General features: G+C 43.8%; 1 protein-coding gene across 18 annotated transcripts in view; it reads right to left on the bottom strand.

Annotated features, from left to right (window-relative positions):
* TCF4 (transcription factor 4) overlaps nucleotides 1-27,697 on the bottom strand; it is a 578,937-nt gene that overhangs the window by 447,544 nt on the left and 103,696 nt on the right. For all 18 annotated transcript variants that reach the window (XM_068251303.1, XM_068251305.1, XM_068251312.1 and 15 more), the window contains one exon: nucleotides 5,477-5,538. In XM_068251303.1, the coding sequence (XP_068107404.1) occupies nucleotides 5,477-5,538 (62 nt within the window). The remainder of the gene's footprint in view (nucleotides 1-5,476; nucleotides 5,539-27,697) is intronic.

Here is a 27,697-nt window from a genome sequence, read left to right as displayed (position 1 = left end):
TAACTTAAGCGCCGTCTTCTGACGGTATTGTGTACCTGGAGCGTGGCTATAGTATACTAGTTTTGGTTGCTGCTTAGTTATTGTTGTATGGTGGAGTACCGAAGTTACTACCTGTGCGCCGCTTTAGCCGTATTTCCTATTACAGCCTATGGTGGCGCCAGCTACGCCCAAATCGCTTTTGCTGTTTTAACAGAGCTCGTGCTGAGGATGAAAAAATACTCTATGAATTGGTGCAGCGAGTATTTTACAAAAAACAGGTTTATTATTTTCGTTTTATGAAACAAATTGTTTCATTTGCCAATGTTATTTTTATTTATTATATTTATTTTTATTTTATTTACTATTTTTATTTAATTAATTTATATGTATTTATTATTTTTATTTTATGCATTTCTTATTTTTATTATTTTTTTTTAATATATGTATTTATTATTATTTTATTTTTTTTTCTGGTTGGACTTAATGGACGAATGTTTTTTTTTTTTCAACCAAACTAACTATGTAACTATGTCATTGAAAACTCCATTCTAGTAAATGCATATTTTTCTCTATTTCTGGATCTGGGTTTGAAATCTTAGTACCCTAAGAACTGAGCTAATGTCTTCTGCTGTGCTCTATGAAAGGGCCAAATGTCCACCCTGCAGGTATTTGCCACAGTTGACCAACTTACTGCACGTGTGATCTCAGTGCCTCCTGACTGACTCCAGTATGAGAGAGCTAGAGAGATTCACTCCTCCTCCCACTGTCTGCCACATTGGCGTGCAGGACTGCACCTCCATGAGATATATTATAAATGCTGGGCTCTGCATGACTGCAATCCATGAATGTAACAGCACTGCACAGATGTCACATCAATGTGCTGTTCAGGCTTTTTTTCTTTCAGAGCCTTGGTTAGTAGTGAAAACGAGTGGGCAGGTATCAGATGCTATCACAAGATCAAAGGAAGTCATAACAGAACTCAGACTTATGCTTTGACTCAAAACAGCCATATGTCCTGTGCGCCTTCAGCAACACAGAAACCACGCCGTCACTTCTTAGTGACCCCTGAGGTTCCCGCTTTACGAGCATGCTGCTTTCCCTTCCAGCCTCTCTGTACCCTCGCATTTCAGCACCCCCCCTGCTTCTATCAAACCTTCACATACAGTATAGCTGGCTGTGGCTGTGAGCACCTGTATTCTATGTCTAGGCAGTGGGGTCACGTGAGAATGCTGCTGCTTGTTTTCAGCAGACTAGAGGACATCACTTTGCAGCGAGGAGAGGTCCGTCCACCTGAAGCAAGGCCCTTCCAATGGTAGCTCAGTTAATCGCCACTTAAAGAAAACCAGAGACGAAGCACCCTCATGTATTTTATTACATTTATCAGTGGGAACATGACAGTAAACACTTACCCTGCTTTTAAGGGGGCCATACACTAGCCGACCAACCAACCAATCGACCATCCAATTCGATTATTGTAATCGAATTGGATGAAAATTGGTGCTGCCAAGTGCATGCCCGACCGACAAATCGACCAATTTCGGGACAGAAATTGCCTGCACGGTCAATCGCACATGCTGGAAGATGCCGGGCCGATGTTGGTCGGTCGGGTGCGTGGCAAAACAGTGGCCGAATTGCGAACGAGTGACGAGATGGTGAAACCCCCGCCGCTGCCGCTACAATGTATAAATGTATGTAGTGTAGTGCATTTATACATTACTCGTCCGGTGTCAGCCTCTACGCGGTTTCTGTCCATCTCGCCGGGTTACGCATAGACGGCAGCGGCGATATGTCTGACGTCACTAAGGCGCATAGCAGCTGACGTCAGACGCTATGCGCCGCTAGCGTGTATGCGGCTTACCCGGCGAGATGGACGGACACCGTGCGGGAGCTGCTACAGGACAGATAATGTATAAATGCACTACACTTCATACATGTATACATTTTGGGGGAAGCGGTGGGGTGGACGCGGCGGGCTCAGCCGATTCCCTGATGATTTCATGCTGAAATTGGACAGGAATCGGCCTGTAGTGTATGGGCAGAATCGACCAAGAGACAAATTTATCTCTAATCAGATTCGATTAGAGATAAATTTGTCTCTTGGTCGAATCTGCCCATAATCGTTCTAATGTATGGCCACCTTTAGTTTCATTCTTCTCTGCTAAATCTGCCTGTTATCAGCTGTGATAAGAATCCCCGACTGAGCATTCAGTCTAGCTTTGACTTGGAATCATTATAGCTGAGTCAGTCTTTTGTGAAGTCTTTTCAAGCCCAAGCTCGCCCCCAAATGGCTCAGCTTTCCTGCTTTGCATACTCAGAGCTCTGATGACATTGGAGGGGCAGCTGCTGCCGAGAAAGAAGCTCTCAAACAACAGACAAGTGTGGCTGTGTGATCTGTGTGCACTGTGCAGTCATCATGCAGTTTCATTTTTATGAGAGACACTTCCTACAGGCAGCTGCACAGCATACCAGAATAATGGATGCAGTATCAGCCCTGCTTGTTTATAGTCTCATAGAGCCTAGACAGGACATCCAGAAAAGCTCATAACCTGGAAGCAGAATGGGTATGAACCGGTGGCCATATTGGATTTTTCCTGGAGCCATAATGGATAAAAAACACTCAAAAAGGCACACCAGAGCGGCGAAATTATCAGGTAGAGCATTTATTCTTTACAAGCTATCGACTGATATGTTTATTTTGTGTGAAACGTTCATCTTTGGTTCCCTTTATAGTGGATCCGAGATAAACTTTTACTGTTTACATAATAGTTCCTTTCATATAGTTTATAGGGTATTCCTCAAGCCCAATACTGTTTTATTTTTTTAATACTCGAATTCCCTATAAACTAAACAAGCCTCGTCCACAGCTCCTCCAATGCCTAGGCACTCTGAGACCCATGTAGCAAGGGCTTATGGGAGCTCAGTCTGGGCAGGAGGAGGTGTTATTAGCCAGAGATTTCAGAGGCAGAGTGGAGGAGGGGGGTGTGAAGTTTTCATACGCTGAGGGGTGGAGATGCAGAGCAGCTTGCCTGTGTGTAATGTTTACAAGCAGAACATGGCTGCTCTCGTATCACAAGAATCAAACTAATCATATACTGTTGAAGCTGTTTGCAGCTAGATTTGCTGTGTAAACTATCCAAACTTGAGTTAAGATATATAGATAAGTTACTTTTATAGTTAGTTTTTCATCTCGGATCCCCTTTAAAAATGATTAAAAAACAAAAATAAACTCCTTTGCCTCCAGGACAGCCCAGTGGCGTAGGGGTATGGTGATCCCTACGCTGTGGAGCATTCACATAGTGACCCAGGACAGAAGTTCCACCCCAGGACTGTCCCTGGGACAAAATGTGATGAAGAAATATTAATTTGACCAGGCAAGTACAGAATTGCCTTCTAACAGTGTCAAACATCACTGTAGACCTATAGTACTAACTTACCAAGCCCTATATTTATACTATTTATCTGATTGATTAATTATTTGTTTCCTGTATCTATGTAGTGACAACATCATGCAGCTCTTTAGCAAGCATATTGAGCAATTCACATCATTCACTGTTCCACAAAGTGTCTCACTAACATCCCTACAGCATTTTAGGACCAGTTTAAAGGAAAGCCAGTTAAAGTGGATCCGAGATAAACTTTTACACATTTCATAATTGTGCCCCTTACATATAGTTTATAGGGCATTCCGCAAGCCAAATACTTTGTTGTTGTTGCTGTTTTAATACCCTAATTCCCTATAAAACTAAACAAGCCTCGCCCACAGCTTCTCCAGCGCCTAGGCATTCTGAGTGCCATGTAGCAAGTGTTCATGGGAGTTCAGTCTCGGGAAGAGGAGGAAGCAATTTGTATTGTTTGAAAATAAACAAATATAATCAGCCTCCATATCCCTCTCATTTCAGGTTCCTTTTAACTTATCTGTAATGTTTTGGGTAGATATACTGACCTCAAACCAACATCAAACACTTTTGTTCCAGTTCTGTATCTATCATGCTTAAAGATGAAATTTTGTTACTTTTTGAAAGTTTACAGTGAAGCTATGCACAGATAGTCATGAAAGGTTTTGCCCATACCCATTACACTTGTTGGTAATTGGTTTGATGATGGCAGGTCTGCGCTATGACTAACGATAGGCCATGCCTCACTATGTTTTTGGGATAAATCTTCATGCCTGGAGGAAACCCATGTAGACAAGGAGAGAACAAACACACTCTTTGCAGGAGAGTGCCCTAGTGAGGGTCAAACCAAAGAAAACCGTTTTCTACAACAAGATTGCTGACCACTTAGCCACAATAGCCTCTAGATTTGTTATGCTTCTCTAGGGCAAGAGCTCATTGGAGAATATTGTTGACTCGGCCAGCCTAGTAGTCAGGAGTTTTTGTTTATTGGCCCTTATGTAATTCACTTACTAGCCTCAGTTTTCTCCCATGAGATATTTTTTCATCTTCTGTTTAAAATAACTTTTTATCACTCTGCATTTGAAAAAGTACCAAAACATAAGTGAAAAAGTACTGTCAAAATATTCGGAGTATTTTCTTGCTTGCTGCGGTGGCTTAAAAGTCATTTTATTGATAAGGTGTGAAAATATCACCTAGGAGAAAGAAAAGGGGAATTTAATAGGGGACGATCGTTTCAATGCCCTAAAATAATTTTTACAGTACTTCTTCGCCTCCTTTTTTGTACTTTTTCATTAATAGGATGCTGACTATACACGAGGCACGGATGTCTGCAGTTGCATGGAGACAAGCAACAGTTGAAAGTCTCCAGCAACGACAGTTGTATACAAGCGACGATTGTGTACACGCGGCAACAACCTGTCTGCAACATAGCGGAAACTGTTGCTCAGCAACTTCTGTCGCAAGTTCAATGAACTGTCGGACTCACAAGAGTTACTAGAGACTAGCATACACACGACCGCACCGACTTGAGACTAGCGACGGTTCCTGCAACAGCTGTTGCCGGCGATTGGCCAAGTCAATCGCCTGGCGACAGCTCTGATTAGCAACAGTTCCTTGAGCGCCTCATACACACGGAGGACCTGTCGCCGCAACATGCGCGCGCCATGTGTTTCCAGCAAGAGTTGTAGCCCGTGTGTATGGGCCTATAGCCAGGACCGGGGTGTGCAGTAGATCATGACTTAGTTCGACTAGAGGTTTTACCAGGCCGCCCAGCGAAGGATCGAAGCGGCCTCGGAGGACAGCGAGGGAGCCAATGGCCTAAAGGGGCTGGAAGAAGCCCCAGATAAGTATAAATGCTTTTACTCTGTCGTCTCAGGTACACTTTAACTGCTGATATTAACATAGGCGCCAATGGGGCACAAAAACTTTTGGGGCCTTCCGGTGCTCAAATTTCCTGCCGCCATCTGAAGATACTAGAGACTGCAAAAGGCATAAATGACATCTAGTGACCAGATTGTGCATTCGTTGCCTTATTTCTATTGGCATCTCATGGCATGGATGGTGATCTGAAAGATATACAGGTCAGGTATAGGTATACTTACCCGAGAAGGGCTTGGGTGTGCACCGCTCCCCCAGGACCCTGAGTTACTTCTGTCTTCTACATCTAGGAAGAAACGAGAAAACAGACACATTCTTTAGACTTTATCTGAATGACGTTTTGTGTCAATGCGCATTTTAAATTAAAGCTTCAGACTAATCTGCTGTTGAGTTTAATTAAGACTCCCAAATAGCGTGGCTACATTGATACTAGACATCTGACCCGTCTGCTTAACTAAACTCATTTAAATTCGCAGCTCGCGTCGACAGCGCCCTCAAGAACCTGGAAAGTTCAGCCGCATGCTGCTTCGAATCCTCAAAGCCTCGCAAAATACGTTATTGCAAAGTTCTGGCAAAAGTTAGGCATGGTTCTGCAGCTTCGGCTAACGGCATCATCTCAAGGACATGAAGAACTTCAGGAAGAAGAAAGAAATGCTACGATGGTACTGATGATGTCAGAGCATCTGGCCATCCTTGGAACGTACCACTTCAGAGAAACAACAGGTGACACTGTATTTGGGATCTGTAGTCTCCCAACATTATTATTGTTGATTTACAAAGCACCAACACATTCCGTAGCGCTGTACAAAGTAAGAAATAAACATGGGGTACATAATACAAACTATTGGTATTGGAATTGGTAAAAAATACAGAACTGGTAATTACAGTGACAAAAGGAACATGATGAATAAAATGTATAACAAATCGCAAGACACAAAATGGTGAGAGAGCCCTGCACTTGTCAGCTTACAATCTAAAGGAATGGGGGGGGGAGCAAGAGGTGGGGTAGGATACAATAGTCATACCTAGAGGCAGTGAGTTTTTAGGTAACCTTGTAGGAGTACAACTTGGCTAGAAGTCAAAGGGGGAATGACCTAAGGTAGAGTGTATGCTGGTTGGAAAAAGTGAGTTTTTAGGAAGCATTTAAAGATATCAAAGGTTGGAGAGTGAGGGATGTGTTGTGGAAGGGTATTCCAGAGGAGGGGTGAAGCACGTAAGAAGTCTTGTATAGGTGAATGCATGGAGGACAAAAGAAGGTCATGTGCAGATCTGAGAGTGCGGTTGGGTTGATATCTGGAAACTAGTGAGGAGATGTACAAAGGAGAGAGAATGTGATAAGGAATGATCAATGTGATGCAAATAATTCCAAGTTGATGCAGTAATAAGCAAATTCTGCAGTGTTTTCCCCAGGCTCCACCCTGGTAATTTTGGTGAGCACCCGTCGGTCATCGGCTCGCCTCCTCATCCTCCCCCTCTGCTGTAAGCAAAGTCGGCCCTGCATTCTCTCATCTCGCCCCACCCGGCTACTTTTTCATGCCACCCGGTTGGAAAAAAATTCTGGGGAGACCACTGTTTTGTATGCAAATATATGCTGTTTGAAAATGCACTAATTGAATTCCTGCAAGATGGAATTGATTAGTTCATTTTCAGGCTGCATACCGTATATACAAACATAAGCCCTCCCACACAAATGGCAACACCCCCCACTTTTAGCCTAAAAAATAGGCCTAAAGCTATAATCCGTTTATTGGCCGCCCCCTCAATGTGCCGCCCTTGGCCCCATGCAAAGCGCACATCTGTAAGTTGCCGACACGTGCGGTGTCAGCATATGAGTGTGCTTCAGCCGGTACAGCTACCTGTCCTCACTCCAGCTTGCTTCCTCAAGTGTCCCATGCTGCTTCTGAACTGGCCATGAGAGCTCCAGGGTAAGGCTTGGTTCACACATAAATCTGTACATTTCTGCTCCAGTCCTGCCCTGTCAGTTCTGCATCAGTTTTCTATCAGTTTTACCTGACCGGACTGGAACTGTACACCTTTTATGTGTGAACACACCCATAGAAAACTGATACAAAACTGACAGGACTGGACTGGAAATGTACACATTTTATGTGTGAACGCACCCATAGAAAGGCATACAAAACTGCTGTCAACTTTCAAAAACTGACAGGACAGGAGTCAGGACTGAACACCTTGATTAAGGCTAGGTCCACACGGGTGAAGGACGGACACTGCAGTCCGGGATCAGGGACTGCAAACTGATCAAAGTGCATCAGTTTTGCATCAGGTTTGCATCAGTTTCCGTTCAGTTTTTTACCCTAAAAAATGGACAGAAAATGTCTCTATCATTAGGAAGGTAGTGGGAGGATTTTTGGGCCAATAATAAAGTTCAGGCTATCCGTTTTCTCATCAGTTTTTGTTGCTATTTTTCCTGTGGAGATGGAGATGCGTTTTCTTATTGCTTTTCACTACCCATCTGTGTATCCGTGGTCCGTAAAAATGCAGCAATTCCGAACCTTCCGTTCAGGTTTTGAAAACGGGTCCCTGCAAATGCAGACAGATCCATTTTTTTCTTGAGGACGGCTGCTATTTTTAACATTAGTATCCGGGACTCAGTTTTTCATCAGGGCTGAAAAACGCAGCCACGTATACGTTTCCGGACCTAGTGTGGACTAGCTCAAAGCCCAACTAGCATTCACTTCCCTTCAACTGTGGTAAACCCCACATCCAGGTAGCCCATATGTAAGGAATCATGAAACAAGTGAAGACACCAAGACCCTCAACAATAATGTGGTCACCAGAACCCCCCCCCCCCCTCCCATAATAAGTGTGACCACAGCAATACACCTGCACTGCAGGGGCGGCCCTGGTTTCAGAAGGTGGGAGGGTATGAAACTGTGCCCACCCCTGAGGATGCAAGAGATGCTCCTGCAGTAGTTACGCCTCTAAATCTAAACCAACACTGTCGTATTCATCCCTTAGTATGGCCAAGGAGAAAAGGAAACACCTTTGAGCAAAAATATTCAGATAAAAGTCCCTGTCACACTTACCGTCATGTAAAATGAAAACAATTAAAAAGGGGCATTTTTAGAGGCTGGGTGTGATATTTAGGCCCATATGCAATTAACTTTTTCATCTGAGTTTTCTCCTAGGTTATAATTTTGAACTTGTCAATAAAATGCCTTTTTTTAGCCATCAGCAAGCAAGAAAATGCTCAAAATAATATTGATAGTACTTTTTCACCTACTTTTTGGTACTTTTTTAGTTGAAAAGTACTCGAAAGTTATTTTAAATCTAAGATGAAAAATTATCACCTAGGAGAAAGCTCAGGTGAAACAGTTAATTGCATATGGCCCTTAGTGTATTACAGTACATTAATGTCATTTTTAGTAGAGGAGTACATTTATTTAGACACATTTTAAAGCAGTATAAAACCCTGACATAATATTCAATAAAAACATGTTTTCCTACTTTTTAAATGCCATATGGTTATCATATTTGCTTTTGTGCATAAGTATATTATTCATTTAGAAATTATACGTTCGCAAAGTACACTTTTTTTGCTCTGAAACTGACTTTGCATTTTATTCATTACTGCTTTAAGGTGCGTACACACGCACTACGGAAGCCAACGACGGGTCCGTCAGACCCTCCCACTGGGCGGACTTTCAGCAGACAGTAGTGCGTGTGTACGCACTGTCGGCAGACTGATAAGACTGTTTCTGAGCGATCCGCTCACCGGATCATTCAGGAACAGCCTTATCGACATGTCTGATCTCCCTTTCGATTCTTTTGCCGCTCGAATTCTGATAGAAGTCAATGGAAAAAGATAAGAAAAACGAGAGGAAGATAAGAATCGTGAGCTGAATTGAGAGGTGAAATCGAGCGGCAAAAACGATTGAGAGCAGAAACGCACGGCAGAAACGAACCGTGTATTCCCAGCATAAGGCCTGTGTTTAACCCTTTGAATGCTGTTCTAGTAAAAAAAATGGTGGTAGTAAAAAAAATGGTGGTAGTATATAATATGCTGTAAATAATCTATTAGAGCAAAGAAGACATGCTGGGTTTCATTCCGCTTTAAAGAAAGGATTGGCAGATTCAGGCCTAAAATAAGGTCTGTCCCCAAAAGAAGGGCATTTGGGATCTTAGAAAAATTGTTCACTGTCTACAAAAGTAACACAAACCAGCTACTGATCAACACAGAGAGGTTGTCAGCAGCTGATTAAACTAGGTGCAGTGATTTTTATTCATGTAATTATGAAGCTTTAGTGGCGCACTCATACCTGCCAAATTTTCCGTTTCTAATGAATGGCCTATTTACCGCGTAACTCAACTTTCATTAAAAAAATTAATATGACAATTATCATTAATACACAAGCGATTTTATAATTGAAGGTTATTAAACATTAACTTTCCATTTCAGTCCGCATCCAATTACAACTTTCCAAAAATACAACTAATGTTTAAAGTGACCCTGTAGTGCAAATACATATATTGAAGCGGTATAAAACCCTGACATAATATTCAATAAAAACATGTTTACCTACTTTTTATATGCCATACGGTTATCATATTTGTTTTTATGCATAAGTATTATTATTCATTTAAAAATTACAAGTTCGCAAAGTACACTTTTTTTTCCCTGAGAGCCGACTTTGCATTTTATTCATAACTGGTTTATTCATCTTTTTAATGTGTGTAGAAATGCTTTCTGAGTGTCTGGCTGTGTTCAGGAGAGTCTGCAGTGTCAGAGAAGTGTTTATTTAATTGTATCAAGTGAGCAATGTAAACACAAGATAACATTATCTTCAGTTTGGATGCGTCCAGATTTCCCGGGAGGGAGCTTGTAAGTCCTGTGTTTAACTAGTTGAATGCTGTTCTAGTAAAATAAAAAATGGTGGTAGTATATAATATGCTGTAAATAATATTTTAGAGCGAAGAAGAAATGCTTGGTTTCATTCCGCTTTAATCCGCCGTTACATCCTGAAACAAAACGTGTTTAGTAAAACACACATGCATACATTTTTTCTTCTGCCTTATCCAGCCATTAGAAAAAATTGTGCAGGTTACTCAAGCCTCTTCCAGATTCCAATGTAATCACACGTCCTCCACCCTCCCCTCTTATGACTCATGCTGTCTTCTCTTCATGTAGACAGCATGAGTCATCATCTGAAAAAAGAGGTGTGCAGTGATGATGTAGGGGTCAGCGAGTTCAGCTGTGACTCGACTATTCTGGCTAGAACTGTGGGGTTTTCATATGACTCAATAAAATAGAAGAATAGATGTTCATGGTAAAAACAGAATCTATGCTTTTATTAGACATTTCTGTTTCAGGACCCAGAACCCAAGGCGAATGCTAATAGGTAATATTTACCTATGATCTTCCATTATGCGGAATGTTTGATTACTGTGAATTCCAAAGCCAGCACAAAATATACCCGGTCTCCCAGAATGTCTTGAGAAGCGAATTCCGCATAGATAATCAGCCTAGGCTAAGCCTCACTGGGAGGGCGGGACTACATACCAGGATACAGCAATATATAAATTATAGGAAGTGTTTCTGATGCTGAAGATAAAATTACCGTAAAATATCCTGATCCTGAATAATTTACTGCATTTTACTATATGTCACTACAGTGCCTCTTTAAAAAGTTACATCGCACTTAAAGGGAACCTAAAGCAAATGAAAAAAAACAAAAACAGGTTATTTTACATCGGGCTTCTACCAACCCCCTGCAGCCGCTCTGTGCCTGAGCCAAGGCCAGGTCCGCCCATGATGCCAAGTGAGGTGACTTCCTAAGGCGTTAGACGTCTGGGGACAGCACCAGGCAGAAACAGGAAGTGAAGAGTGTGCCTGGCCATTCCTATACTGGGGGCAACTGTACCTAGCTACCAATACTGAGGGCAGCTATAACTGGCCAACCTATACTGGGGGCAACTGTACCTAGCCACCACTACTGGGGGTACCTATTCCCGGCTACCTACCTATACTGAGGGTGCTTTCTGGGGGCCTCACCGCAGCTATAACGTTCGGTGCAAATTCCCGGGTGATGTGTGATCATTCCAATTCGAGGGGGGCACATCCTCACAAGTTTGCCTCAGGCAGCAAAAAGTATAAAACCGGCCCTGCCTGAGCCGTCACTGAGCGATCCTACATTCCCCGCAGTGCTACCATTTCGGCCTGGTGATTAGCGTGTCGATGGCCACGGCGCACGTTGTGGCCATGTCCGATCGTGTTCTCGATCATGCTCCCTGAAGCATTCTCGGCATGCCCATTAGAGATCTTCCCATACTTCACATTCACAGAGCGCTCCTATCAACAGGAGCGCGATCAAGAGGTGTGCGGACCGGGGCAGCGCATCCAGAAGAAAGAGGGGTGCTGCAGGGGGAACTGGAGGATCCCTCGGAGATGGTGTGAGCACAGGGTGGCTGCGGGGGGCTGGTGGAAGCCCCAGGTAACTATTTTTTTCCCCATTTACTTTAGGTTCCCTTAAAGAGACACAGAAGCGAAAAAAAATATATGATATAGTGAATTGGTTGTGTACTATGAATAATTACTAGAAGATTAGCAGCAAAGAAAATATTCTCATACCGGTACTTTTATTTTCAGGTATATAGTGTTTTTTCTAACATTGCATCATTCTATAATATGTGCACAGTACACAACACTCAGCATTCAAAATGAGTCTTTCAGAGCAGTCTGTGAAGTAATGACCTCTCCTCTAGCAGAGGAAAAGTAAATAGTCCAGGAACAGTTGAGATAATAAAAGTCAGATAACAGCCCTCTCCAGGACTAACTTAGTCGGAGAGCTTAATGGCTTGTTTGCATAGAGATAACAACTGGAGTTTCTCAACTCTTCCTGTACTGGAAACAATTACACTGATGTATCTGATCTTAATGTTTTATTTCTTAGCTGTACTACACATACAAATCATAATATCATAATTTTTTTTTTCGCTTCAGTGTCTCTTTAAAGCTACTGGTAAGTCAATGCCTAAATAAATGTGACATTTTTACCACATGTTGCTAAACCAAACACTTAATGTGGTCTGAAAGCAAACATTTCTACTTTGCTCTAAAAGATTCCTCACATCTTGAAAGCCACTATCAGACACACACACACACACACAGTTCAGAAAAGCTCATTAGAAGTTCTTAATATATAATAAAAAGCAGTTTGAATAAAATGCAATGACAGCTTTTAGGGCACAATAAACTACACTTTGGAAACTTGTAATTTGTAAACAGAGAATATTACTTGTGCACAAAAGCAAATATGATAACTGTGTGAGTAATAAAAAGTAGGAAAACTAATTTTTATTGAATGTTATGTCGGAGTTTCAGACCACTTTAAAGGACACCTGGAATAGGACGTATAGCTTGTCCAATCTGTTAACAGTGTTCCAATATGGGGTGAAAAGTGCAAGCAATGGCAGGTCTTGTGGTTCCGTTGACAGACTGTCTGCCTCCCATGCAGGAAGGTAACAGGTACACTTGAGTTTAACCGCTGCTCTGCTGTACGCGCGGGAAAGCCTGCCGTGTGAGTGCGCTATAATAAATATATTAATAAGCCAACGAGGCGTCCTGCTGCTGCCTCTATTCTGAGGCTCTAATTGAGCGGTTCGCGAAGCCTTCCGAGCGTAATTGCGGGGATTGAAAGCGCAGACAGAAAAATATCACAGTGTCAACAAAATCAAACATAATATAATTACTTCAAACTGGCTGGAGCAATTACGTCTTGAGGAGGCGAAAAGGGTCGGCGGGACGAGCCCGGGCCTCATTACATGAGAGGAGGGGAGGAGGCCGCGGTGACCTCAGCGATAATCGCATGCCAATGCACTTAGCAGGTTAACACCCTTCTAGCCAGCGTGATCCTAAGGGGACCTGACACCTCCTAAATCTGCTGTTTCATGGGGGCAGCGGGGGCTCCACCCAGGATAAAGACTGTTATTAATCCATTTTACAGCATTTCCCACATTCAACGGGTTTCCCAGAGCAAATCTGAATGAAGAGATTCCCCTGTACAGGTTGCCTAGAGGGATAACACTGAAATGAAGAGGAAAGGGGAATAAACGGGGGAATCCCCCTAACTGTCCTTTTATTTCAAGGGGGGGAAATTCCATTTTTGCTGTAAAATTTAAAGTGAATGGGCCCATATAGTTAGTCTCTTACATCACAAAAACAATTGCGCAGCACCAATATATGTTTATTTAAAGTGAACCTTAACTGAAAAGAAGAACAAGAGTTTCACTCACCTAAGGCTTCGACCAGCCCTCTGCAGCTTTCCTGTGCCTGCGGCGTGCTGAACCGATCCTCTGTTCCCCCCGCCGCGGCTTAGTTTCATTTCGTTTGGCGGTCCATTGCACCTGCGCAGCCCTGGCTGCATGCATGCTCATACGCGTTCACGTCGGCGTGCGTGTCCTGCGCTGGGCAGTAGGCGAGAACCACTTACTGCGCCTGCGCAGAATGCGCTCGCCGACGTGAACGCATATGAGGATGCGTGTGGCCAGGGCTGCGCAGGTGCAGTGGACCACCGACTTGTCAGTCGGCCGAAATGGAACTAAGCCTCGGCGGGGGAACGGAGGATCAGTTCAGCATGCCACAGGCACAGGGCGGCAGCAGGGGGCTGGTCGAAGCCCCACGTAAGTGAAACTTTTGTTCTTCTTTTCAGTTAAAGGACATTTGAGGCAGAAAAAAAAACTGAGATAAACAATTGTATCTGTCTTCCTTCTTCTAAAAATGACTTTTAAAGTTATCCCACAGTTTTATTTTATATTTACATCAAATGTTAAAGCTTTTACTGTTTCATGGCCTTTTCTCAATGACACAATAATTGAAGTATGCCAGGGCTTAAATATATGAACTATTGACACTTTTTATCTCTTTTCTGCTCTTAGAAGCCATTTACTGCCACAAAAGTGTTTTATGGCTGCAATTCTTTATCAGTGAGGGTTACGCTAGAGTCCGACCCGGTCCCAACCCGGACAGGAACTGCCACTTACATACCTGATTTTTAGCTCTTTCAGGCAGAAATAGAAAAAAAGGAACACAGCATAGTTATTTGTGTGCTAGACACTGTAGATACCCATGTCTGTCTCATCATGTCACATGTCACCTCGGGAGTCCTTTAAGGTTCATTTGAAATAAACATAAATTGGTGCTGCACAATTGTTTTTGTGATGTAAGAGACTAACTATATGGGCCCACTCACACTTACAATCACAAATAGCTAGAGATTAGCGCTAGTGTTCTGTGTGGCGATTTTTACACGATAAACGCATATTTTTCACTGTACTTTCTCACAATTAGCATTTCATTTTATTTTATTATTATTATTTATTGTATTTATAAAGCGCCAACATATTACGCAGTGCTTAACATTGTAACTGCAATTTCTCAAAAATGCACTGCGTTTGCTGATAATCGCGATTCGCCGGCGGTCCCAGCAGTGAGATCACTGCCATATACTTTTTATTGCACTAGCACTTTAAAAAGGGCTAGCAATCGCCGGCGATTTGGAAATTTAGCAGTAAACGCCCACTAATCGCCCAAGTGTGAATGAGCCCTAAAGTAAGTTTGATCTGCTATTATTATTATAATTTAGTATTTATGAAGCACCAGAATCTTCCGCAGTGCTGTACACAGTATTTATAGTCTTGTCTCTAATAGGGAGGAGCTTGCTCAGTGTTGAAATTTCCAATCAGAAATGGGCTTACCCCGCAGAAATACTGCATTACCTCACATCGGTAATTTTTCCTGGGAAATTAGATTACTGAGGTCATTTTAGACCATACATCTCAAACTCTGGCCCGCAGGCCAAATCTGGCCCTCAAAGCCATTAAATGGGGCCCTCAAGTGCTTTCCCCACTTTGCATTATGTTTGGCCCATTCTAGACCACCAGGGAAGCTATATTGGAGGTGAAGACCCTCGAACACCAGGGAAGCTATATGGGGGAGGTGGGGGGAGCACTAGACACCAGGGAACGGTATAGGGGAGGGTGGGGGCCACTAGACACCAGGGAACTGTATAGGGGAGGGAGGACCACTAGCCACCAGGGAACTGTATAGGGGAATGAGGACCACTAGACACCAGGGAACTGTATAGGACTTGGAGGGGGCCATTAGATACCAGGGAACTGTGCAGGGGAGGGAGGACCACTAGCCACCAGGGAACTGTATAGTGGAGGGAGGACCACTAGACACCAGGGAACTGTATAGGGGTTGGAGGTGGCCATTAGACACCAGGGAACTGTATAGGGGAGGGAGGACCACTAGACACCAGGGAAATGTATAAGGGGGGGGGGGGTGGAGGCCTCTAGACACCAGGGAACTGTATAGGGGAGGGAGGACCACTAGACACCAGGGAATTGTATGGGGAAGGAGGACCACTAGACACCAGGGAACTGTATAGGAGTTGGAGGACCACTAGACACCAGGGAACTGTATAGGGGTTGGAGGTGGCCATTAGACACCAGGTAACTGTATAGGGGAGGGAGGACCACTAGCCACCAGGGAACTGTATAGGGGTGAGAGGACCACTAGACACCAGGGAATTGTATGGGGAAGGAGGACCACTAGACACCAGGGAACTGTATAGGAGTTGGAGGACCACTAGACACCAGGGAACTGTATAGGGGTTGGAGGTGGCCATTAGACACCAGGTAACTGTATAGGGGAGGGAGGACCACTAGCCACCAGGGAACTGTATAGGGGTGAGAGGACCACTAGACACCAGGGAATTGTATGGGGAAGGAGGACCACTAGACACCAGGGAACTGTATAGGAGTTGGAGGACCACTAGACACCAGGGAACTGTATAGGAGTTGGAGGAGGGCCTTTAGATATCTGGGAACTTTATAAGGGAGGAAGGTGTTGAGTAGACATTGAGGTTGGCCCGCGACTAGGTCCTAGTGTACAATTTTGGCCCATTTTATATTTGAGTTTAAACCTTATCCCAATCACTAGCTGATACACCATGAGAAAACGTTACCTTTTCTCCAATAGATCAGAGGGGTCCGTGTGGCTGATATTGTGATGAAAGTAGGATTAGTGAATGAACCCCAAGATGCCAATCAGCCATGTAGATCCTTTTGATTTCAGTTGGATCAAATCTTTCTCTGCTGTACTGTCCTTTGTATAACAAAAATCCATTGATCTACCATTTACTTTTTAGCAGTTTTTGTCGATGTGGTGCTTACAGCTGATTGACAGGGAATAACTGGGCAGCGTGGTGGCGTTATGGTTAGCACTCTTGCCTTGCAGTGCTGGGTCCCCGGTTCGAATCCCAGCCAGGGCACTATCTGCAAGGAGTTTATATGTTCTCCTCGTGTCTGCGTGGGTTTCCTGTGGGTTCCTCCCACATCCCAAAAACATACAGATAAGTTAATTGGCTTCCCCCTAAATTGGCCCTAGATTATGATACATACACTACATGATACATACATAGACATATGACTATGGTAGGGATTAGATTGTGAGCCCCTCTGAGGGACAGTTAGTGACTAGACAATACCGGTATATTCTCATAGCTCCCTCTTTGGGAGCCCCGAAAGAGTTCCCTCTTTTCTCCTCATTTGTCCCTTTTTCAGAACTTTGACCCTCTTTCTATGTATATATATATATATATATATATATATATATATATATATATATATATATATATATATATTTCTCTACTAAAAAATGTGTTTGATAGGCTCCTATTTTATTCCCATCCTTTAAAATTGATATATTGCTCCTTTTAAAATGTTAATGTGAAGGAAAATGAATAGGATAGAAAGGACCAGTGTGGAGTGAATTATAAAACAACATATTTTTCTTATGAAATCTTTATGGTATCTGTGACTAGAGGTGTGATGGAGGCGTGATCAGGGGTGTGGCAGGGATGTGGCTTAAGTGCCCATTTTTCTCATTTCAAAAAGTTGGGAGGTATGTACTCTGTACAGCACTAGAGTTGGGCCGAACGGTTCGCCTGCGAACGGTTCCATGCGAACTTCAGTGGTTCGCGTTCGCGTCCCGCAGGCGAACGTTTGCGGAAGTTCGGTTCGCCCCATAATGCACCATGGAGGGTCAACTTTGACCCTCTACATCACAGTCAGCAGGCCCAGTGTAGCCAATTAGGCTACACTAGCCCCTGGAGCCCCACCCCCCTTATATAAGGCAGGCAGCGGCAGCCATTACGGTCACTCGTGTGCCTGCACTGGTGAGAGTAGGGTGAGCTGCTGCAGACTGTCTCTCATAGGGAAAGATTAGTTAGGCTTAGCTTGTTCCTGGCTGCATACCTGTTCTGTGAACCCACCACTGCATACCTGTACTGTGAACCCACCACTGCATACCTGTTCAGTGAACCCACCACTGCATACCTGTTCAGTGAACCCACCACTGCATACCTGTTCAATGAACCCACCACTGCATACCTGTTCAGTGAACCCACCACTGCATACTAGTGTTAAGCCGAACAGTTTGCCTGGCGAACCTCTCTGGGCCTCTTACTACTTCCGGGTCGCAATGACCCGGAGTAGTACGCCTGCGCTGCCCGGCGGAGCGCGTCCTAGATCGCGCTCCTGTTGCCGGGCACTCTCTGCGCATGAGCGTGACGTCACTCATGACGTCACGCACATGCGCAGAGAGTGCCCGGCAACGGGAGCGCGATCTAGGACGCGCTCCGCCGGGCAGAGCAGGCGTACTACTCCGGGTCAGTGCGACCCGGAAGTAGTAAGAGGCCCATGGAGTTAGAGATGTTCGCCGGCGAACGGTTCGGGAACCGTTCGCCACATCTCTACTGCATACCTGTTCAGTGAACTTGCCACTGCATACCTGTTCTGTGAACCCACCACTGCATACCTGTTCAGTGAACCTGCCACTGCATACCTGTTCTGTGAACCCGCCACTGTATACCTGTTCTGTTCAGTGAACCCGCCACTGTATACCTGTTCTGTTCAGTGAACCCGCCACTGCATACCTGTTCTCGCCATGGTGCGCACCAGTCCAGCACGTCCGTCACTACACAAACAGCTGTTTGCGGTGCGTTACACGGTGAGTTTGGTGTGTCAGTGTGAAGCAGTACCTTAATTACACTACCTGATTGATGTATACACATGCAAGATGTTTTAAAGCACTTTAGGCCTGTCATTTAGCATTCAATGTGATTTCTGCCCTTAAAACGCTGCTTTGCGTCAAATCCAGATTTTTCCCGGGGACTTTTGGCGTGTATCCCACTCCACCATGCCCCCCTCCAGGTGTTAGACCCCTTGAAACATCTTTTCCATCACTTTTGTGGCCTGCATAATTTTTTTTTTCAAAGTTCGCATCCCTATTGAAGTCTATGGCGGTTCGCGAACTTTTACGCGAACTGAACCTTCCGCGGAAGTTCGCGAACCCGGTTCGCGAACCTAAAATCAGAGGTTCGGCCCAACTCTATACAGCACTGCATAATATGTCAACACTATATAAATACTTAAATAAATAATTGGTTTCAAGGGAAAAAATATATATTTTCAAATAGATCCTATCAAATTTTCAAATCCACTTTTCTCAGTTCCTCAAATCCTCTGAAACTACCTTGAGGCTGCCTGGCGACCAATGCGAGTGCTGAAGGCCAGGGCTCCTAGCCACGTAATTTGCAGGGTTGCATAAGGATTTCTTGAGCGTGTTTATAAACTGACTCCAGTGCTTTCAGCTTTCATTAGAGTGGAGGTAAACACTTCTTGGCAGGAAAAGGAGGTTACTAAAAGCACGCCGGGGTGAAAGGAAGACAGGCCTCGTTCCATGTGGTGTTTGACTGACCACATAGGACGTGGCATTCCAGGAACTGGACTCATCTCACAGTTTACTGATGCTGTCTTCTGTTCATGTGAATGTATGGACAGCTCCTTCTGGTAGAAGCAGAGAAGTACTACTGCAAGCCTCCCCAACACAATAACAGGAGAGATTTCACAGAAAATGTATTAAACACACACAGATCGGCCAAACACTGAAAACATTTCCGCAGTACTGTGTACATACACCACTTGTGCAACCAAAACAGCTCTGACTCATCAAGGCCCGGACTCTATAAGACCTCTCTGACCACCCTGTGGTATCTCCAACCAAGACATCAGCAACAGATACTCATACCTCCCAACTTTTTGAGATGAGAAAAAGGGACATGTAAGCTATGCCCCACGCCACACCCCTGACCACGCCGCCGTCACACCCCTAGTCATGCATACCATAACAATTTCATAAGAAAAATATGTTATTTTATAATTCGCACCACACTGGTCCTTTCTATCCTGGTTCATTTTCCTTTATATTAACATTTTAAAATTAGTAATAAATCAATTTAAAGGATGAAAATAAAGTGTAGAGTCAATCAAACACATTTTTAATAGAGAAATATATATATTTACATAGAAAGAGGGACAAAGTCCTGAAAGAGGGACAAATGAGAAGGAAAGAGGGACAGAGGGACAGGGCTCCCAAAGAGGGACAGTTGGGAGCTATGCATCAGGGAAAGTAATACCTGTAATTGCGCCCCCCAAATGCGCCCAGGGACAGATGTATCCCTTGCCCCCCATAGCTACTCCTCTGTTACTGCATTCTACTATATGTCACTAAAGTGCCCTTTTTCATGTTGGCTGATTGGTATATGTGGGTACTGTCCACAAGAGTGAGGTGCTAGGCTGGTGTTATAGGAGTACAGGTGATGGCCGTGACCTGTAAAATGCTATATCTTCTGTGGTTGGGGAGCCATAGATCCCTCCATCCAGCCTCCTAGAAGACTAAATCCATCTCTGCCAGTCGCTCTCTCCAGCAGAGGTCGCGACTATTTGTTTTTCTGTATTACGGCGGTAAACGTGCAAAGCTCACGCTATTAGCCTGTGCAGCATCAGTGAGTAGCCTTAATTAACAGTGACAGATAAAGCCATCTCATGTCTGTAATGAAATTAAAGAAGGTTGACATAGCACAGGGAAGCGATACATACATTACGCTCTAATTGGAGGCTTCACTTCCATGTCCCCGTGCAGAGCTGCTGAGCACACGTCTCAGAGACAAACACGGCATAAAACAAGCCTTCCAGACTTACCATCTACCTGCGGGGTGCAGATCTGCGCTTCCGGGCTGCAGGAAGTACCTTCCTGTGTAATACAAACCAGGGCGTAACTAGAGGGGAGCAGCACCGGCGATCGCCGGGCGCCTAGAGCTGTGGGGGGGCCCCCAACTACTAACCTTCCCCTCCTCCCATACAGGGTCTACTATACAGGTCAGGTGTATTTGTGGCTACACTTGTTATGGGTGTGAAGACCATGATGGCCACACTTATGACCCTTGTGAGATGGGCCCCTGGGTTATCAGGGTCACCGAGGGTAGGCTGGGAAAGGGTGCGAATACTGAGGGACCCCATCAAAGTTCGGAGAGCGAGTATTGTAGTTACGCCACTGAACGGCAAATGTATAGAGGCAAATGTATCACCTAAGTGAAAAAGCCAAAAATATGATCAATGTGATGACAGTCTACAATGCCGTGTCCAGAAATTGTAAGATGCTATATCAAGTACTGTCACTGTCTTCAGAGGAGCTCACAATCTAATCCTTACCATAGTCATATGTCCTATTATATAATTAATGTGTATTTATATAGCACTGGCATCTTCTGCAGCACTTTACAGAGTACATAGTCATGTCACTGACTGTCCTCAGAGGAGCTCACAGTCTAATCCTACCATAGTCATAGTCTAACGTCCTACCATATCATTATGTATTTATATAGCACTGGCATCTTCTGCAGCACTTTACAGAATACATAGTCATGTCACTGACTGTCCTCAGAGCAGCTCACAATCTAATCCTACCATAGTCATAGTCTAGTGTCTTATCATATTATCATTATGTATTTATATAGCACTGACATATTCTGCAGCACTTTACAGAGTACATCATCATGCCACTGACTGTCCTCAGAGGAGCTCACAATCTAATCCTAACCATAACCATTGTCTAATGCACCTACTATATTATTATTATTATGCATTTATATAGTACTGATATGTTCTGCAGCACTTTACAGAGTATAGTCATTCCACTGACAGTCCTCAGAGGAGCTCACAATCAAATCCCTACCATAGTCATTCTAATGTTCTACCATATGTTTATTATGTCTCTATGTAGCACTGGCATCTTCTGCAGCACTTTACCGAGTACATAGTCATGTCACTGACTGTCCTCAGAGGAGCTCACCATCTAATCCCTATCACAGTCATAGTCTAATGTCCCTCTTGTAGATTAAGGTCAATATTGAGGGAACCAATTCACTGTTTTGCAATGAGTGAGGGAGCTGGAATGTCTAAAGGAAACCCACGCTAACATGGGATAAACAAACTCCATACAGATAGTGTCCTGACCCAGATTTGGACCGTGGACGCACATATACACAGTACACCTATACCAAACAATGCAGCAAACATGATTCCCCAGCTATAGCCAAGTGTTCCATGGAAGCTGGCCGCAGCACGACAGTCATCCATACTTTAAGCATTACCTTGGGAATTGTTTTATTAAACTGGAGTGTTTAAATCAGGAACAGCTCATGAACAGCTTTAAACTGGCAGAAATCTAGTCACCGGCTTGATAAACAGTTTATTATCAGCGGCTCAAGGGATTATAGACAAAGTATTATTTTTTTCCCCCCTCGAAGCGAAGACAGCTGCTAGATACCTACATGGAGGCTTCAATTGATTCGGAGAAAGTCAGAAACAAGTCGAAATTGTATTTCAATCAAATGTACACAACGGTTTTATGTCAAGGGTTCTCTGCTAATAAATGCTTCAAGAAGGTATTGTGATGTTTTCATTTATTTCTACCCCTTAAAAAAATAAAATAAAAATCGAATAGCTGTATTTATCTGCCTTGTCCTGAAATGACAACAAGAAGCAATACTTAAAGAATGAAAGTCAGAAGACGCCACCTGACCGCAGGCTCCCTCCTGAGTACCTCCTTATCTTTCTGGCGTTCATCTTTTGTGCCCGGCCTTACCAGTGTGAATGTTGCTCAGTTGCTGGTGTCCTTATTTATCTCTGAGTGAGGCTTGAGCTAAGAATGAACAATTGCATGCTCGTGTTTACCCTTTTCCCGAAATTCCCTTCCTCAAGAGGTTACTGCAGCCACTCCCATATAAGGTAGGGAGGAGTCATTATGAAAAACATTAAAAAAGTAGGAAACAAGGTTATGTCAAAAGCAGCATTTAAAGTGTACCTGAGATGACCTGAAAGAAAAAATTCATACATAGCTGGAGCTTCCTCTAGCTGCCTTCGGCCTGATCGCTCCCTCGCCGACGTCTTCAAGAGAACCAGAGATGAAGCACTCTCATGTATTTTACCTTATAAATCAGTGGGAACATAACAGTAAACACCTAATCTGCTCTTTGTTTCATTGTTCTCTGTTTAATCTGACTGTTATCACCTCTGATAAGAATCCCCGACTGAGCACTCAGTCTAGCTTTGCTACGGAAAGATTATAGCTGAGTCTGTCTTCTCTGGTGTCTTTTCAAGCCCAAGCCTGCCCCCTTGTGGCTCTGCTATAATGACTCAGCTATAATCATTCCCAGCAAAGCCAGACTGAATGCTCAGTCGGGGATTCTTATCACAGCTGATAACAGACACTTTTAGCAGTGAGGATGAAACGGAGAGCAGGGTAGGTGTTTTCTCTAATGTTCCCACTGATCTATATGGTAAAATACATGAGGGTGCTTTGTCTCGGGTTCACTTTCAGCCTCTTCCGCCTTCTGGATCCTCCGCTACTGTCCTGGTAACTTCGGCCAATCAGGGCTAGTTGGTGCATAGGCAGTATGGCTGCACACGCTCCCAAACTTGCTCATGAGGCCGGGAGCATTCTGCGCTTGAAGACACAGAACGCTCCCGGCCACAGGAACGCGATGGGGGGCACGCTCACAACCCGGCCATGCATGCGTTGTGAGCCCCAACCCACAAATTTACCAGGAGCCATAGCCGATGATCCAGAAGTCAGAGGACGGCGGCGAAGGACGGATCAGGCTGAGGAGGGCTGGAGGAAGTCCCATGTATGTATGAATTCTTGCTTTTATGTTATCTCAGGTTCACTTTAAAGGTCATGTTTAATAAAGATACAAGTGAAAACTTGTACAAGTAACAACATGTACAAGTGACCTCTATGTTTTGAATTGATATGACAGTGCAGTTTCTAGGAGAAAAAAAGAGTAAGGGTGGAAATGACAACAGGATTGGCTTCAGTCAGAGGCAGTACAGATGGAAAATACCTGAAACTCTTTTCTCTTTATCTACTATATAAGATTCACTGAAATCAAAAAGTGGATAGTACAATACATATGTTATATAAGTTGGTATTTATATGCTTATATATGTTTTTTCCTGGGGTAGTATGGCTGTCCCTGCTGCTTTAATGACTAGAAGCAAAATCCCTCCAGCATGAGCAGTAATGCTGCAACTGCCTGAACACAGGGCAGTACACTGCCATAATAATGCTATTTATAAACCACCGTCTTATTTTTATATCATTTCTGTCTGCTGAGCAGTTGCCAAATCAAATTCCCCATCAATGGGAACTCACTTGGCCAATAAAAAAGCGATTTTGATTCGGATTCGATAAGCTTTAGTAGTTTTTTGTTTAGAAACATGCCAGACAGGCACAACGTTAAGAAGAAAACCGACTGAAGTCTGGGGGTATTACATCTGGCAATATGTACCTGTGATATTAATATTACAAGATAGCATCTTTGAATTCTAACAGCGGAAACCTATGAAAGAGTCCTGGGATGAAAACACTGGAAGGGGATCTAATGGCTGTGAAAGGCCTCCTTCGCTAAACTAGAAGTCTTGGGAGATTAGCGCTATGATTTAAGTCTACTTCAAAATGATTTCAGCCTTATTAAAATTACATTAAACCTAACCCTGATGCATTTCCATTTAAAGGTTAGCATGACGCTGCTTAGCCAGAAACTCAATTTACTTTCAGCGGCGACGCCGGTAAAAAGCGCAATTACAAAACTGGAACAACTTTTTCGAATGTGATTTAACAATACAACAATAATAAAAAAAACCAACAACAGACGATTCGCAGTCATAAGCTACGAAAGTGAAAACATTCCTCAGGAGAACCTTACAGTTAGAAACAATGAATAGGAGAGTCTCGCTACTCTGAAGTCGGAAAACGCTAAACAAATTATCTGATTGAGAAAGGATGTCGGAGAAAATTAAACCGCGCAGGGGGAATAATACTTCCAATGGAGCTCCGGGCTGAAAAGGGAACGTTAAAGGGATACTGTAGGGGGGTCGGGGGAAAATGATCTGAACTTACCCGGGGCTTCTAATGGTCCCCCGCAGACATCCTCTGTTGGCGCAGCCACTCACAGATGCTCCGGCCCCGCCTCCAGTTCACTTCTGGAATTTCTGACTTTAAAGTCAGAAAACCACTGCGCCTGCGTTGCCGTGTCCTTGCTCCCGCTGATGTCACCAGGAGTGTACTGCGCAGATACAGACCACACTGGGCCTGCGCTGTGTGCTCTTGATGACATCAGTGGGATCGAGGACACGGCAACGCAGGCGCAGTGGTTTTCTGACTTTAAAGTCAGAAATTCCAGAAGTGAACCAGAGGCGGGGCCGGAGCATCGGTGAGCAGCTGCGTGGGCACAGGATGTCTGCGGGGGACCATTAGAAGCCCCGGGTAAGTTCAGCTCATTGTCCCCCGACCCCCTTACAGTATCCCTTTAAGCTTAAATTACCTTGGGCTACTTCCAGCCCCTCCCCCTAGTAGTCTATCTGGTCCAGCGTCAAATTTTTGCTGCCCTCCAGTGCGCTGCTAGCCCTTCCAAAAGCACACCAATCACAGCTGTGGTCACGGCCTTCTGTGCATGCATGGGTATGTCCGTGCGCCTTTTTGATTTGGAGCATTCTGCGCTTGCACAGTTCACAAAGACTTCAACTGCCCAAGCGCAAAGACAGCGCTCCTGACCTTGGGAGACCAATTGAGAGAGGAGCACTGACATGCCAGCAAATTAAAAGAATCCTGTGACCGCAGCTGTGGTTGGTGATATTTCGGAGGGGCTAGCGGTGCACTGGAAAGCAGCAAAACTGCAATTAAGGACCACATAGACTGCTAGGCTGGAAGAAGCCACAAATAAGTAAAGCTTTTCCTCTTAAGCTCAGATAGCCTTTAAGAAAAAAGCCTTTGCAAAAATAAAAAAAGTTCACGTTTGAGCATATGCGGTTTTTTCTGACGCTGTGAGCGTTTGTTTGCTTTTTTTTGAGGGTGTTCTTTCAGAGTCACTAATGAAGGTCAGTGACAGTGAGAATGAGAATTTGTATGCAGTGTGCTAATTTATGCTGCTAGATATAAGGATTTTTTTTTTTGCCTATGAAAACTTGAACACACTTTTATACCTGGCTGCCTATACTGGTGGGGGCACCTATACCTGGCTACCCACACTGTAAGCTTTTTTAATATCCTGCTTAGCCTGCCTTTCCAATTTCTCTTTTGGTCTGGGCCAAGCCAAAGTTTTGCATGGGGGCCCAGTGATTTTTAGTTACGCTGGGGTGCTTGAATAGGGTGACTGCCTAGCATGCCTAGCGATTTTTGGAGCATTTTGGTGTAGTGTTTGTTATTTTTTGTTACAGTAGAGCTGTAACTAAACAGCTTCTGCAACAAAAACGCTTAGAAAATCACTCTGCTCTAGTGCTTTTCAGAGTGATTTGTCACTTTGCTGTACTTAAAGGAATACTATCGATTCACATATTTCTTTCAATTGACACAGCAATTGTTTGGGAAGTGCTGCTAAGTACTGGTGTATACATTTTAGTAGCAACTTCTTTGTTTACTGTTAGCAAAATACTTTCAAAGTTCACTGACGCCAAAACTGATGGCTGACTGAGCCATGAGGAGAGGGGAAATTGCCCTCACACTTGATCAGTTAACTCTGATCAAGTGTAGCTGTGTGTGTGACAGAGAAGAGAGCACCCAACAGCTGCAGCTCCTGTGTCCTGTGTTTCTGACTGAGGTGTCTGAAGAGAGCAGAGGAAATGTAACTAATGGTCACAGCTTTTTCATACTGTTTTTGCTTTCAGAGTTTGATATGTTTGATATTTGCTTTCTGTAGTCTGATATGCAACTCTGGCTGTGCATTGAAGCAGACACCTCTTCTGCAATTGATTTGTCCCCATATAGCTAAATCCTAATCTCAATAAATTACAGTTTTTGCCTCTGATATGAAAAGTATGAAAATGTTTACACAGCTACTTAGACATTATTTGCACACTGTCATTTTAGAACACTTGGGTATCGATAGTATTCCTTTAACATTGAGGCTGAATCACCTCAGAAATCAGCAAAAATGCTGCAGGACCCACGTTTGCATTTGGGAGAAAAGTTCTTCGCTCTGGTGAACTCCATCCCATTCACATACATTAGCCAAGCGCTTTTCAAAGCGATGGCGTTTTTAAAAGCGTTCAGAAGCGCTTTTGGTGTGCACCAGCCCTCACTGTAGTGAAGGTTGTGCTTGTAACTCAGTACTGCTGATGGAAGAAAGGGTAATATTGCTGTGCGCTGTCTGTGCACGGCAATATTACCACATTTACATGCAGCAGGCCCCTAGTGTCTGGGAAAATGTTTATAAATGTGTATAAAAACCGTTTGTGGTTTCCACGATTGTAAGTGTGAGCCCTGCCTTAATTGAAGAAAAATCATCTGCACAGTTAGGCATGACTACCATCGCACTGGCACCCATGGAACCAGCCATGTCTGTCACAACCTAGATACGCCTCTACGGAGTTCTACTGCAGTGAAACACACTGAGCCCATCTGCTAAATGTGCAGGACATAAGGCATGATGTATAGCAGGGAGCTTCTGTGTGTTAGCTACACTGATAGAAAGCTGTGCAGTCATGAAAAAAGTGGGCCCATTTCCACGCCACTAGTTGCAATGCAATTTTTGGAAAGCATGTGGAAAATCAGTGAAAAATGCAAATCCGTCAGAATGGATCTAATTGAACGATGATCGTTTATTTGTAAAAAGTGTATATGGGTATCATTAGATAACGATCATTGCGCATATGCCCAAAATTGTCACCCAACAAACTCTGGCGTCATTTCTTTATGCGAGCACAATACTTATTACTGATCGGTCGTTTGAGCATATAGCTGTCCATAAATGTTGTGTAAGCTCTTTCAATTTGGAGATCGGCATTCCATTTGGTGAATGCTTGTTCATCTGCTAATTATCTGTTATCCCAAACAATAGCACTGTGTATGTAGCTTAAGGGGGCACACACATCCAATTTTGATTTGCCAATCACTGACCAATTTTACCTTCTCCCTGTAGGTCAACCAATTTTGAATGATATGAACAAATTCGCTCCTTCACTTCTTCCATTCGTTTACTGTAGTCCTGCAGCCAGCCAATCACCATGTGGCTTCAGTCCCC

The sequence above is a fragment of the Hyperolius riggenbachi genome, chromosome 1, assembly GCF_040937935.1.
Source record: "Hyperolius riggenbachi isolate aHypRig1 chromosome 1, aHypRig1.pri, whole genome shotgun sequence".
NCBI lineage: Eukaryota > Metazoa > Chordata > Amphibia > Anura > Hyperoliidae > Hyperolius > Hyperolius riggenbachi.
This window is presented reverse-complemented; position numbering and strand designations above follow the sequence as displayed.